At 48.4% G+C, this 13,625-nt stretch overlaps 1 protein-coding gene across 4 annotated transcripts in view; it reads left to right on the top strand.

The window, feature by feature from the left end:
* Positions 1 to 13,625, top strand: part of SLC13A3 (solute carrier family 13 member 3) — a 76,912-nt gene that overhangs the window by 28,401 nt on the left and 34,886 nt on the right. For all 4 annotated transcript variants that reach the window (XM_046679831.1, XM_046679832.1, XM_046679833.1 and 1 more), the window contains exons 2-3: positions 3,397 to 3,662; positions 5,971 to 6,134. In XM_046679831.1, coding sequence (XP_046535787.1) covers positions 3,397 to 3,662; positions 5,971 to 6,134 — 430 coding nt within the window. The remainder of the gene's footprint in view (positions 1 to 3,396; positions 3,663 to 5,970; positions 6,135 to 13,625) is intronic.

Genomic DNA, 13,625 nt, shown 5'->3' with positions numbered 1-13,625 from the left:
ACTAGGAATAGGAGGAAACTGCCTCAACACAATAAAAGCCATATGTGAAAAACCCACAGTGAACCTCATACTCAATGGTGAAAGACTGAAAGTTTTTCCTCTAAGATTAAAAACAAGGCAAGGAGTCCCTCTTTCCCCACTTCTATTCAAGGTAGTGCTACAAATTCTAGCCAGAGCAAGGAAAAGAAATAAAGGGAAGCCAAACTGGAAAGGAAGAAGTCAAATTGTCTCTGTTTACAGCCGATATGATCTTATATGTAGAAAGCCCTAAAGATTCCACCAAAAAAACCTGTTAGAACTAATAAATGAATTCAGCAAAGTAGCAGGATACAAAGTCAACCCACAAAAATCAGTTGCATTTCTATATGCTAACAGCGAATAATCTGAAAAGGAAATTAAGAAAACAATTCCATGTATGATAGCGTCAAAAAGAATCAGATACTTAGGAATGAACTTAACCAAGGAGGCGAAAGACTTGTACAATGAAAACTACAAAACATTGCTGGAAAAAATTAAAGACGACATAAATAAATGGAAACACATCTCGTGTTCATGGATTGAAAAACTTAATATTGTTAAAATATCAATACGCAAGAGATCTACAGAGTCAATGCAATCCCTATCCAAACCCCAACGACGTTGTTTGCAGAAATAGAAAAACCTATCCTGAAATTCATGTGGAATCTCAAGGGACCCTGAATAGCCGAAACAATCTTGAAAGAGGAGAACTAAGCTGGAAGCCTCGCACTTCCTGATTTCAAAACTTAACTACAAAGCTACAGGAATCCAAACTGTGCGGTACCGGCATCAAGACAGACGCATAGACCAATGGAACAGAATAGAAAGCCCAGAAATGGACCCTCGAGTGTACGGTCAAATGATTTTTGACAAGAGTGCCAATGGGGAAAAGACAGTCCACCAAATGGTGCTGGGAAAACTGGATGTCCCCATGCGAAAGGAGACGGTTGGACCCTTATCCAACACCACATACAAAAACGAACACAAAATGGATCTGTGACCTAAACGTAAGACCTAAAACTGTAAAAATCTTAGGAGAAAACATAGGACAGAAGCTTCAGGATGTTGGATTTGGTGATGATTTCTTGGATGCGACACCAAAGACATAGGTAACAAACAACAAAAATAGATAATTGGGAAAATAGGATTTGTTGTACAGAAATGCCTCTGCAGGAGGCTTTCTGTAGGTGTGTAAATTGCGTGAGTGAGTGTGAGCACTGATGACAGAAGCTAAGGCACTCAGGGAATGGAAATTCTCCAGTGGAGGGTATGTCAGGCAGAGTTTCAGGATGTTTTGAAGGTATGGAAATGGATGTGGGCGGGTCTTGTAGTCTTTCCCATCTGGGTAAATGACAGCCTGGTTCTTCCCACTGCTGAGGCCAACAACTGGAGTTACCCTTAGCCTCTCTTCTTTGCCTCGCACATCCTAACAGATCCTTGGCAAAGCTATCAAGCTCCAGCTTGGAAATAGATCCAGAATTTGACCGCTTCTCACTACCACCACTGCTCCCACCAGACGCTAGCTCCCAGTATCTTTGCTTGGATTGTTACCAGAGCCATCTCATTGGTCTTCCTGGTCCTGCCCTTGCCCGTCGGTTAGATGGAGTAACCAATCATGTGTCTGCACACAGCTTGATGCCCGTTCTGTGTAGCAGAGGATGCGTTCTATTAGGATGATGCTTGTTAGGATGGAATTCACTTCAATATCCTATGGACACTGAATAAAGTCAGCAAAACCTACTGTGAGTAAGAAGTAAGAAACATGAAATGGCACCAAACAGCACCAAATCCAAGGGATTGTCTGCATACTGAAGCATGCAAGATCATTGCCTTGAGAGAACATAAGAAAGCAAGGTCAGGGCAGTAAGTAGCTTTATTCAGCGACCGTATGAATAGTAAGACATGATTTATTATGAATCCTCTGAGACACTGATATATCAGAAGTGAAGACATTGGGGCCGGGCGTGTGGCCGAATGGTTAAGTTCGGCGGCCTAGAATTTCGCTGGTTCAGATCCTGGGCTTGGACATGGCACCACTCATCAAGCCATGCTGAGGCAGCATCCCACATGTCACAACTAGAAGGACCCACAACTAAAGATATACAACTATGTACCAGGGGGCTTTGGGGAGAAAAGGGACGAATAAAAATCTTAAAAAAAAAAAAGTGACGACATTGTCATCATTGCCTCTTGTTTCACAAGCAGGTGAATAGTTTGACAAGTTTTGGCAAATGTGCATGCCCATGTAACCACCACCCCAATCTGAGTGAAGAACATTTCCATCACCCCAAAAATCCCCTTGCTCTCCTTTGCAGCCCCCCCGACCCCCTTACAACACACACACCTCCCGCCCTAGCCCCAGCAACCACTGAATCTGTTTGGTTTTGAATCTTTAAAGTTGCATTGTCTGCCTGTCAGTGGTCCTAGTGTTCAGCTGATAACAGCTGCATGTACCGGGTTAAGAGCGTTGGCTTAACAAGGTTAAGATTGCCTTGTTCTCTCAGCCGTTGTCTTGTTAGTGACCTCCTTGCATCTCACCCTCCTAATCTATAAAATGGGGATAATAATTATACTGAATTCACTGAGATTTTGTGAGGAATAAATAGTATCTGGTACTTAATAACCCAATAAATATCACTTGTTATTATTCCTATTTATAGAGTGTGCACTATCTGATGGGCATTGTGCTCCGTGCTGGGTGTAGATGTGGCAGTTGCTACTGGTACTCCGTCCACATCCCCATTGGCAGCTGCCACTCTGCATGTGCGATGGCTTCTTACTGCACCTGAGATGCTCTGCATGCGTGTGCTCTCTGGCTGCAGGAGCGTGCTCAGCCTGTGCTTGGGGCAGGCTGGAAGTGCTGGGGAGTTAAGATGGCCAGGAGTTGGAAGATAAATAGCCCAGCTTCCTGCCTCCCAGGGAGACAACTTTGAGGCACGATCTATACCGTCAACCAGGGTCCCCATCAGGATTGAGCCCCAGCATCCCACAGTGGTAACCTTCTCAACACACTCTGTATTGGCTTCCTTCTCTGTTTCGCTTCCCCACTACCCTTCCAGAACTTTCTGGGATCCTCTATCAAGTAAACTGTTATCACTGTCATGCTCATCTCAGTATCTACTTCTAAGACAATGGGATATTTCTTATAATCCTCAAACAGCCCTATAAAATGGACAGATATAGCTTCTCCGTTTTATAGTTGAGCAAAATGAGGCTCAGATAGGTGACACCACCTGCTCAAGGTCAAAGCCTTGGGCCCTCACCCTCTCCACTGCCTCCCTGAGGAACGCACCCTGACAGGCCCTGCTCCAGGCCCTCTTTTCCCGCTGCCACGCTGAGCTCGGCTGACCCTCCTGAGCCTGCGTCTTCCCCTTGCAGGAAGGCCGCTGCCTGTTTGTCATCCTGCTCATGGCGGTGTACTGGTGCACGGAGGCCCTGCCCCTCTCGGTGACGTCCCTGCTGCCCATCATCCTCTTTCCCTTCTTGGGCATCCTGCCCTCCAACAAGGTCTGCCCCCAGTACTTCTTGGACACCAACTTCCTCTTCCTCAGTGGGCTGATAATGGCCACCGCCATCGAGGAGTGGAACCTGCACCGGAGAATAGCCCTCAAGGTCCTGATGTTCGTTGGGGTCCAGCCTGCCAGGTAAGGCCAGGGAATGGGTCCAGCCCAAGGGCGGGGAGGCAGAGGGACCACGTCTCTTGGAGCCCAAACTCACTCTTCCTGGTTTAATCACCCAGGCCGACGGACTCATCATGTCCCGCCTTCCATTTGCTTATTCATTCCTCAGACAGTGAGCTCCCTCCGTGTGCCAGACACAGTACTAGGCTTTTGGGCAGTTCTCAGAAGTGCGTCAGAATCGCCCACGAAGCCAGTTGAAATGCTTCTTGGCAGGCTCCACCCTCGGGGACGAGTGTCTAGTGGCTTTAGAGGGCTTCCTGTTAGCAGCATGGTTCAGGCCTCTCCTGCCCTGGAAAGTGACTTAACCTCTCTTTGCCTGTGGAATGAGGATAAAATAGCGTAGACCCGTGCAGTGCAGTAAATCCTGGCTGCTGTCATCCTAGTTTACTACGTACCAGCCATGGTGACGAGGTGGGTAGCAAGTGGGTGGAAAGATGGCCTTGGAGAGACAGGGAGGCAGGGTCCATTCCTGTGGTTAGGCCTCTGGCTAGGATGTGAACTTTATTCTAAGAGGATTGAGTGGCCTTTAAAGTAGCATTATTGTTGCTCCTTTAATTTTTTTTTTTTTTTGCAATTTGATGAGTCTTAAGGATCCCTTCCTAGCATAATGTTTTTAAATGTACAAAGCACACAACGCTTAGGATTTAAAACAACATTCACAACAGTTACAGCAAAATGCAAATACATTTTTAACAACACACAAATTTGTGATATGGTACGCTATGTACTCCTTTGCAGTAAATGATAAGATCTAGCAACCGGCCTGATAGCAACTGTAGTTAGGCAGTTTTGAGTGGCAGTGATATTCCAGGATGTCTGCAACTGTTGTAATGTGTATGAAGATATCTGTGGTTTTAATTGGTGACGAAGTCCCGGGCACTTCTAATACTACTGAACTTTGTTGCCTATGTTTATTTCGAAAGGAAATGTTTAACTTCTGTTAGACGTTAGTAAAATAAAGATGCTTTTCCCCCATCATTTCTGTCGTGAGTTATATCCATGCTCCCCTTGGTTATGAATCTCTGCTTTAAAGAGCTCTAAGCTGGGGAGTCACGTGACCAGATTTGCATTTTTAAACAATTCCTCTTGGCTGCCGTGTGGAGAATAGCTGAGGGATGGGAAGCTGGATGCAGCCCAGTTAGGAGAATGTTCTGGGTGTCCAGACAAGAGAGGGTGGCAGCGTGGACTAGGTGGTGGCAGTGCAGATGGACAGAATGGATAGAGTTGAGAACTCTTTGGTTGATAAAATCGATGGGGGGAGGTGGTTAGGAAAAAGAGTCCGGATAACCTGGGTAACACCTAGGTTTCCAGCATCTGCTCGTGCCAGGCACTCTGCTAGGCTCTGTAGCTGTGTTTCCTCCTGGAGGCACTGTCAGTCCTGCGGAGAGAGTCCATCCATAAAGCAGAATTTGATACCCAAGGGGCACATGTGGTGTGGCAGCCCACGGGAGAGGCAGGGGTGACTTCTTCACGGAGGAGTACGTTTGACCTTGAAGAATGGATGGGGCTGCTATCAGACATAAAGTTACAGCAGTGAAAACAGGCAGTTTGACAGTAGTTCAGAAACAGATCTTAAAAACGCAGGAAAAATATTCTAGAAGAAATCTAAATCAGTGGAGAGGGGAAAGATTATTAAATAAATGATGGAGGTTGGAATAATCGGTTTATTCTTTGAAAAAAAATCTACTTAGATCTGACTTCATACTAGATAGCTAAATAAATTCCAGGTGGATTCAGAGTTCCACATAAAGAGAAAAAATCGTGAAACTCAGATTCCCATGGAGGGAAGGACCGAGCCATGGCAGGCAGGCACGAGGTTGGGTGTGTCTGGGTGCTGGCCGGAAGCTCAGCGGAGCCTGAGCAGGGGTGCCCGGCAGGAGTGGGAGGGCAAGGGCAGAGGAGGCTGGGAAGGCCATTCAGGGTGAGATGGTGGGGAGTGTTGGTGCCAAAGCAAGGCACCTTTATTCTGCAGTGGGAGCCATCAGGATGGGAGGGCAAAGGAGAGGAAATTTCAGGGTTGGGGGGGTCTTTGGAACTATTTTACGTTGAGTACCCGGTCAGTTCACTTAAACATGTTGAGCCAGTTTCCTTAGATCTGAAATAAGCCTGGTGAGTGGATTTGGTCCCCGCTTCGTCCCTGGCTTGTCCTCGCTGGGCCTTAATTTTTCACCTATAAAACGAGTGGGCTGGATTCCTCGGGGGTGGCAAACGGGGACCAGAAGACCTCCTGGTCCCTGGCTCTGGACCTGCCTCTGCCTCCCTCTGTTCCTAGACTCATCCTGGGAATGATGATGACCACCTCCTTCCTTTCCATGTGGCTGAGCAACACCGCCTCCACCGCCATGATGCTGCCCATCGCCAATGCCATCCTGAAGAGTCTCTTTGGCCACAGGGAGACTCAGAAGGACCTCAGGAGGGAGAGTGAAGAGAACACAGGTGAGGCCGCAGGAGGGACTGGGGGCCAAAGCCACCAGTGTGGAGGAGTGGGAGTGGGATGTCAAAAGGGTGTCCTGGAAGGTGAAGGGAAGGCACTTAGTAAGCACCTACTGTGTGCCAAGTGTTTCAATAATAATAATAATAACTGAGAATTAACAAAGTCAATCCATGGTACCTGATTTTCTTTAAAATTTGCATTTATTGAGCACTTACTGTGTACTAAGCAATGGGTTAAACACTTTACATACATTATCTCCTTTACCTCTCAAAACAGCCTTAGAAAGTAGATACTATCAGTAAACCTTGTTTTAAAGCATTTGAAAAGATGCTCAAAATCACTAATACCCAGAGAAGTGCAAGCTAAAACAACAGTGAGATTTACTTCAATGAGACTGGCAAGAATGAGAAAGCTGGGTAATGCCCAGTGTTGGCGGGAACGGGGGCGACGGGAACTCCGTGCACTGCTGGAGTGTAGGCTGGGCCAGCCTTTCATAAGGGCAGTCTGCAACTGTTTAATCGGATTAAGTGTGCATCTACCCTGCAACCCAGCAGTTTCGCTCCTGGTTGCAAATGCTAGAGGAATTCAGACACAGACTCGTGAGGGGACCTGTGCAACGAAGGTCGCTGCAGCCTTCTCTGTGCTGTGGCGGGTTGGCAGCCACGTGAACGTGATCATCAGTAAAAGGAAGGTCAAGCGTGGTGGGTGCACCACCCAGCACCGTGCTGCTTTTAGGGACAAAGAATTAGCGGAACGTATATGGATCTCATAAAGCACGGTTGTGACCGCAAAAAAAAAAAAAAGCCAGAACGAGACATAGAGCACAATGCTGTTATGCAAATTAAAAATACGCAAATGATTAAACATTTTGCAAGAACATGAGCCAACGAAAAGCTACACATTAAACACATCAGAATGGTTGCTCCGGGAAGGATGGGAGTGGGAAACAAGGATAAAAGGGACTAAAGAAACAAAAGGGGCCTCGTGCAATGAATAGTGATAACGTGCCGTGAACTGAGGGATTGGATTCACTTAGCCCTCTGAAGCTGTGTTCTAAACTAAACAACACACAAGGAGCCACCATGTTTTCAGATGACTCAGTGAGGGCTCAGAGAGGGGAAGTGACTTCCTCAATTCACACAGAGGGCAAATGGCTGAACCTGACTTTGCACCCAGGCAGTCTGGCTCCACAGCCCACTCTCTGATCCATGAAAGTGAGAATTCTTTTGGCTATAAGAAAAAGAATGCCTGTCTACAAGTAGCTTAAAGCATAGGGATTTATTTTCCTCAAATATCAAGAAGTCCGAGAAAGGCAGTTCCAGGGTCAATTCAGAGGCACAAAGATATCAGGACTGTTGATTGGCATCTCTGTGGTTTCCTTGGTCTTTCCCTCGTGGTTGCAAAATGGCTGCCACATCCTGTCTGCTTTAAAAAGTCTTTCTTTTTATGTACATAAACGTATTTTAGAAGGAAGCTTTAAATTGGTACGTGTGTGGGCAGAGATTGCTGGCTTATCCCTGGTATTGATTCTTCGTTTGTTCTTTTAGTAATAGAACCCCTGCGTGGGCACATGGCTGTGCAGAGAAAAGGTTGAATTTCCCAGCTTCCCTTGCAATTAGATGTGGTCAGGTGCCTCAGTTTAGCTAATGGAATATGAGTGGGAATGTTGTGTGCAACTTCCTGGTCCTGCCGTCCTGCTCTCTATGCCTGCTGGCTGGAATGTGAATATGATGGTGGGGGCAAGAGATGCTACCTGGGACCCAAAGATGGAAGCTGCATGTTGAGAGACGGATGGCAGATCTGCCTCCGTAGCTTTGGACCATTTACCCCAACTAATACAGCAAACATTATCCATGAAACCCTGGGTTTTGTGTGCTGGTTGTATTTTTTGAATATGCATTAAAATAAATATATATCTGTCAAAAATCTAAATATTGATCCATGCGCCATCTAAGTTAATCTCATTTAGTGGGGTATGGGTACTTCCCATCACGCAATAAGGGGGCTTGCTTATTTATTTCCACGACAGCCCTGAGAGCTAGAAATGATTCTAAGTATTTTATAGATGAGGTTCAGAGAGGTGAGGTGATAGTCCAGAATCAATCGCGTTGGTGGTAAAGTAACAGAGCCAGGATCTATGCAGGGTCAAAGTCTTCCACACGGAAGGGAAGAGATGCTCTAGAGCAGGGCTCAGCAAACGGTTTCTAAAAATGACCAGATAGTAAGTGTTTTCAGCTTTGCTGGCCACTCTGTCACAACCAATCAACTCAGCCCTTGCAGAGAGAAAGCCTCCCTAGACAATATGTAAAGAGTGGGTGTGGCTGTGTTCCAGTGAAATTTTATTTATGGGTGCTGAACTTAAAATTTTATATAGTGTTTACATCACAAAATCTTATTCTTCTACTGATTTTTTCCAGCCATTTAAAAATATTGAAACCATTCTTGGCTGGCAGGCAGTGGGCTGGGTTCAGCCCAGAGGCCAGGGGCCGTAGTTCGCAGATCCCGCAGGCTCCCTCGGTTTTCGGATCGTTTCCCTTGAATCTTGGGACTCCAACAGAACCGCCTCATATTTGCCCTGGGGTGGCAGCAAGTAGTGAGACTCTGCTCCCGCCCCCGTTTCAACCCCCGCTGCCCCCACTTTTTCTGTTTTGTACACTGAGCTTCCAAGTAACAAGCACAGCTGTTTATTGAACACTTACTTTAGGCAAGAACTCTACCTAGGGCCTTACTTCTGAGTGAGGTGGAGCCAACACTGACCTCATTTAGAGGAATGGAAATTGAGGAAGAAATTTTAAAAGAGGATAGAGTAGCCCCGAGGTCACATAGTTTCAAAACAGTGGCGCTGGTGTTGAATCCAGGCTGGCTGGCTTCAGGGCCTGTCCTCTTAACCTGTTATTTTGCCTCCCACACAAGATTTTTTTTTTAAAGAGTCTAGTGGCCAAAAAGAAAATGTTTGGAAGCTAGTTCCCTCATTATAAAGATGAAAAATCTGAGACCCAGGAGGGGAAAGGGGCTTGTCCAGGGTCGCACACAGTGTTGGTTGCAAGGTGAAACGCAGAATCTTTTCTCTTCTGCTGCAGGATGCCGGGGGATAGGAGGGTCTGGGAGGCTGGGGCAGACACTGCTTTCACAGGCAGTGGGATCAGAGAGCAAGGATTGGTTAATGATCAGCCCCAGGTCCTGAAACTAGGCTAATTCCAGTGCAGAGAGAGATGTCCCCTTTCAGCCGGGTTCTGTGCTCTGTCCTGCTGGCAGGCGGTGAGGACGGGGTGCAGGGAGTGGAGACTCTTTAGTGAGCCAGGACAGGGGCCAGGAGGTTCCCAGGGCCTTTAAGTCCATGAGGGACACCCATAGCAACAACAACAATGGTAGTATGAGTGTCATTTTCTACAGACCCACCATATGCCAGATACTGTGCTACATTTTTCTTACTCATTAGCTCAGTTAATCTTCATACAGTTCGATGAGGTCGATGATCCCCATTTTACAGATGAGGAGACTGAGGCTCAGAGAGGCAAAATGATTTGCCCAAAGTAACATGGTGAGTTCGTTGCTGAGCTCTGTCTGAATCCGGAGTCTGTGCTTATAAGCACCATGCCGGAGCAAGACAGAGCCTGGGGCAGGGTGGGGCCCACTGGACAAGACCCTGGGGTCCTCAGCCTTGGAGGGCAGCCCTGCAGCTTCTCTTCTGTTCCTTTATACAGCTCTGCTTCTTGCACTGCCTTGGGGACCGAGAGGCCACGTGAGTGGTGGCCTCCCCAGTGTCCTTCTACATGTGTGTTCTCATAGATCCTCCACTGCAGGCCCGCAGGGGTGGCCCTGTTATCATGCCCATTTTCAGAGGGGCAAATGGACGCTCAGAGTGGTGAAGTGTTTGCCCAGTGTCCCTGAACCAGTAAAGGGCCCTTCTGGCTTTTGAATCTAAACTCTCCCACTCTTTCCTCTTTGCCCTCTTTTTCGCTGCCCAAACAAAGCTGGGTCATCAACCCTGTCTTTCCTTTAGGAATGCCCAAGATGCCATTCTTCAAAAAGCAACCTTTCAGGCCGGGTGAAGGCTTGCCCTCCTCCTTCACTCTTCACTCATGAGGCCAGGAGAGGGGCCTCCTTTCGAGGCTCTTTTCCCACCTATAAAATGAGGCCCAAACCTCCCATTTGCTGTACATCGTTGTGAAGCTCACATGAGAAAGGAGAGCCTGGCACATAGGAAGTGGCTGATAAGTGGCAATTGTATAAAAACCATGATGAGGTTTCCAGGAACGGGGAGGAGCGGGTAATAACAGCCTACCCTTCTGTGGGTCGCCGTTTCCAAGACTCCCAGCCGGGAGAGGGCTGTGTTTCCTATGCCTCCTCCGTGGACTCCCGGTTCCACGGGGGCTTGCGTCAGTCTTTTCCGTTGCCGTGGGCAGTCTACACTGGCGTAGTCTTGTTCACCTAGAATGCTGCTGGCACGTAGTGGATGTTCAATAAATGCGTGGAATTAATAAACGAATGAATGGACCAGTTACTTCACTATTCTAAGCCTCAGTTTCCTCATACGTAAAATGGGGGTATTAATACTTACCATCTAGGTGGTTGTGAGTGCTAAGTGAATTAATGGATGTAAACCTGTCTGACTTGGGGGCCTTTGACTTTCCCTGGGGTGTTCTTTACCTAATTTGATACAAGAACTCTTTTGTGGGGGCCTTCTGTGTGCGAAACGTCAGGAACCTTTCAGCAACCCAGGGAGGTGAGGCTGGTTAGCGGTTCCAGGTCTGACCTCCTGAGAGCCAGGTGGGTGCCTTTGGGGATGGAGTGAGATTCAGGGGTGGAGGACCAACAGTCCCGGGAACAAGGCTGCCGCTGCCGCTGGCCCACTGGGTCATCTTGATCCCGACCATAAGCCACCTCTGGGCCTCAGTTTCCCCAGGTGTAAAGAGGAAGGTTCTCCCAAGCTGTCCTGGGGCTGCTGTAAGATGACAAATGCCACAGGCCTCGGTTCCCTGCCTGACACAAGCTCAGGGACTGGTGTGATTTGAATAAGCCCTTATGTAAGCCAAGCTCCCAACCAGCCAGCGATCTCCGGACCCAGAAAGGGCAGAAGCTTTGGAGACTTTGCCACACTGGCCTGTTTCTCTGTGGTCACTTCGGTCCCTGTGGTCACGGGAAGCTCAGGGACGGGCCCTGGGTAAATGGTTAAGGACACTCGGCACCTTGGTTTTCCTATTTATTTCAGCTTCTCTTCATTGGTTTTATTACCATCATCATCATTAGAAAAATGATGCTTGGTATAAAATGTTTTCACATGACTAATCCGATGAAGAAAAAGTGAAACTTCCTGCTTCCTAATCTTACATGTTACAGGTAATTACTGTTCACAGCTGTGTGCGTACGAATGTCCTCCCCTGCCTTGTGTACAGCACACAGTCTGGTATCTTATATGCAGATGCTGGCAGCAACGGGGGCCCATGGATGAGTGACAGGGCCAGGTGGGGGCTGTAGCAGACTACTGAGCACACGCCCTCTCTGAGGGCATAGGCAGCCACTGGAGGCTTCGATTTCCCCATCTGTAACTTGTCCTCAACCCTGGCAGCCCAAGAGAATCACCTGCAGAGCTTTTCAAAGCTACTGAGGCCTTGGCCCCACCCCCGAGCCCCTAAACTGGAACCCCTAGGGTGGGGCTGGGCTCTTCCGGGAAATTCTACTGTTTGTCAGGGGCTGCAGAGAGAGGCCTTGGGTCATGCCTGAGGTGCTGGCAAGCTCTGCGGGCATCTGATGCTGTGTGACAGCTGTGGTCCTGACCCAGGTGGGAAGGGTAGCGAGTGAGCTAGAGATGGATGAGGACCGGGAGGTCCCTGGGTTGGAATTCTTCCTGTCCGGCCATCCCCTGGGGAGCAACTTTGCCTCCCAGCCTCAGTGTCCTATTAACAGTGCTTCGCTTCCTGCCTCAGTGCCCTGGCCTCCAGCCCCGGGCATTGCATATGGACATGTGTTCCTGTCACAGGAGCCCTGAGGCCCTGGTCCCCGTGGCCCAGGGTGAGCTGATCTGCATTTACCCTCAGGCCCTGGCTGGTGCATGGTCAGCAGGGCCACCCTCAGGCACAGTAAAAATGACACAGTTGGCCACCATGGCTTCCTGCTCCCTCATGGTACCAACAGGGAAAAAGCAGCCCAGAGTGGAGAGGGGAAGGGGCTTCCCCAAGCCCCTGCATGAGGTAAGGAAAGAGCCGAGGCTGGAGTCAAGACCTTTCCTCCCAGTGCACGAGGCCAAAGGTCCCAGGAACACATCTGGAGTTCAACAGGTTGAGTTTATGATTGTTGCCGCAGTGTGGGAGAGCACACAGCGTGGGCAGCCTTGACCGCCTCAGGAAGAGGGTGTCAGAAAGGACCTTCATAGGATTGGGGCTTTGGTTGGGGCGTTTTGGGGGGACGGTCTAAAGAAGCAGGATTTGCTCTAGATTGGGTGTGGTCAGAAATCAGGAGCAACTCTATCCTTGGTGGAGAAGCAGCAGCTGTTGGTTTAGCGAGAGGGCGTTCTTGGTATTTGGTGGGTGCTGAGCTTTGAGCTGGGACGAGCCTGTGCAGTGGCCTTGCTTTGACCGTCTGTCACCTCAGAGTGACTTTGTCTGAGGTCAGCGTTGTGAAGGTTGTTTAGGTCCGACAGGAGGACAACATGGTGTATCTGGGTCAGACCAATTTCAGAGGTCAGGGCCTTCTTTTTTAATCTTTCTTAAGAGTAACCCTCATTTACTAAATTCTCGCTGGGAATTCCTGTTAACTTCTTTAAGTCAGGGGCTGACAAGCTTCAGCCTGCTGCATCTAGCCTGCCACCTATGCTTCGTGCAGCCTGTGAGTTAAGAATGGTTTTTATATTTTGAAATGGTTGAAATAAATCAAAAGAAGAATATTTTGGGACATGTGAAATTGACATTTCCCTGTCCAGAAATAAAGGTTTAGCCACACTTATTCCTTTCGGTCTTGCCCAGGGCTGCTCTCGTGCTGTCATGGCAGAGCTGACTGGTTCACGACAGAGACCGTGTGGCCTCTGAAGGCTGAAATACCTGCTGTCTGGCCTTTTACGGAAGAAGTTGGCCCGTCCCTGCTTTAAACGGTGTCTGAGTCTTTTCCAGGCTGCTATGACAAAAACACTAGAGACCGGGTGTTTGTTTCTCCCACTTCTGGAGGCTGGGAAGTCCAAGATCAAGATGCTGGCAGATTTGGTGGCTGGAGAGGGCCAGTTTCCTGGTTCGTAGGTGGCCATTTTCTCGCTGTGTCCTCATGCGGTGGAAGGGGCAAGGGAGCTCTCTGGGGTGTCTTTTCTGAGGGCACGGATCCCGTCTTGAGGGCTCTGCCCTCGTGACCCCATCGCCTCCCAGAGACCCACCTCCTAATACCATCACACTGGGGCTTAGGTTTCCACGTGTAAGTTTTGGGGATGAAAATATTCAGTCTGGTGCAAGTGGATCAACTCTTCAATGCTCTTGACAACCCTGGGAGACTTATTATTTCTATTTTGT

Source organism: Equus quagga, chromosome 12 (assembly GCF_021613505.1).
Source record: "Equus quagga isolate Etosha38 chromosome 12, UCLA_HA_Equagga_1.0, whole genome shotgun sequence".
NCBI lineage: Eukaryota > Metazoa > Chordata > Mammalia > Perissodactyla > Equidae > Equus > Equus quagga.
The sequence above is the reverse complement of the archived record's forward strand: the minus strand, read 5'-3'. Positions and strand labels throughout refer to the sequence as shown.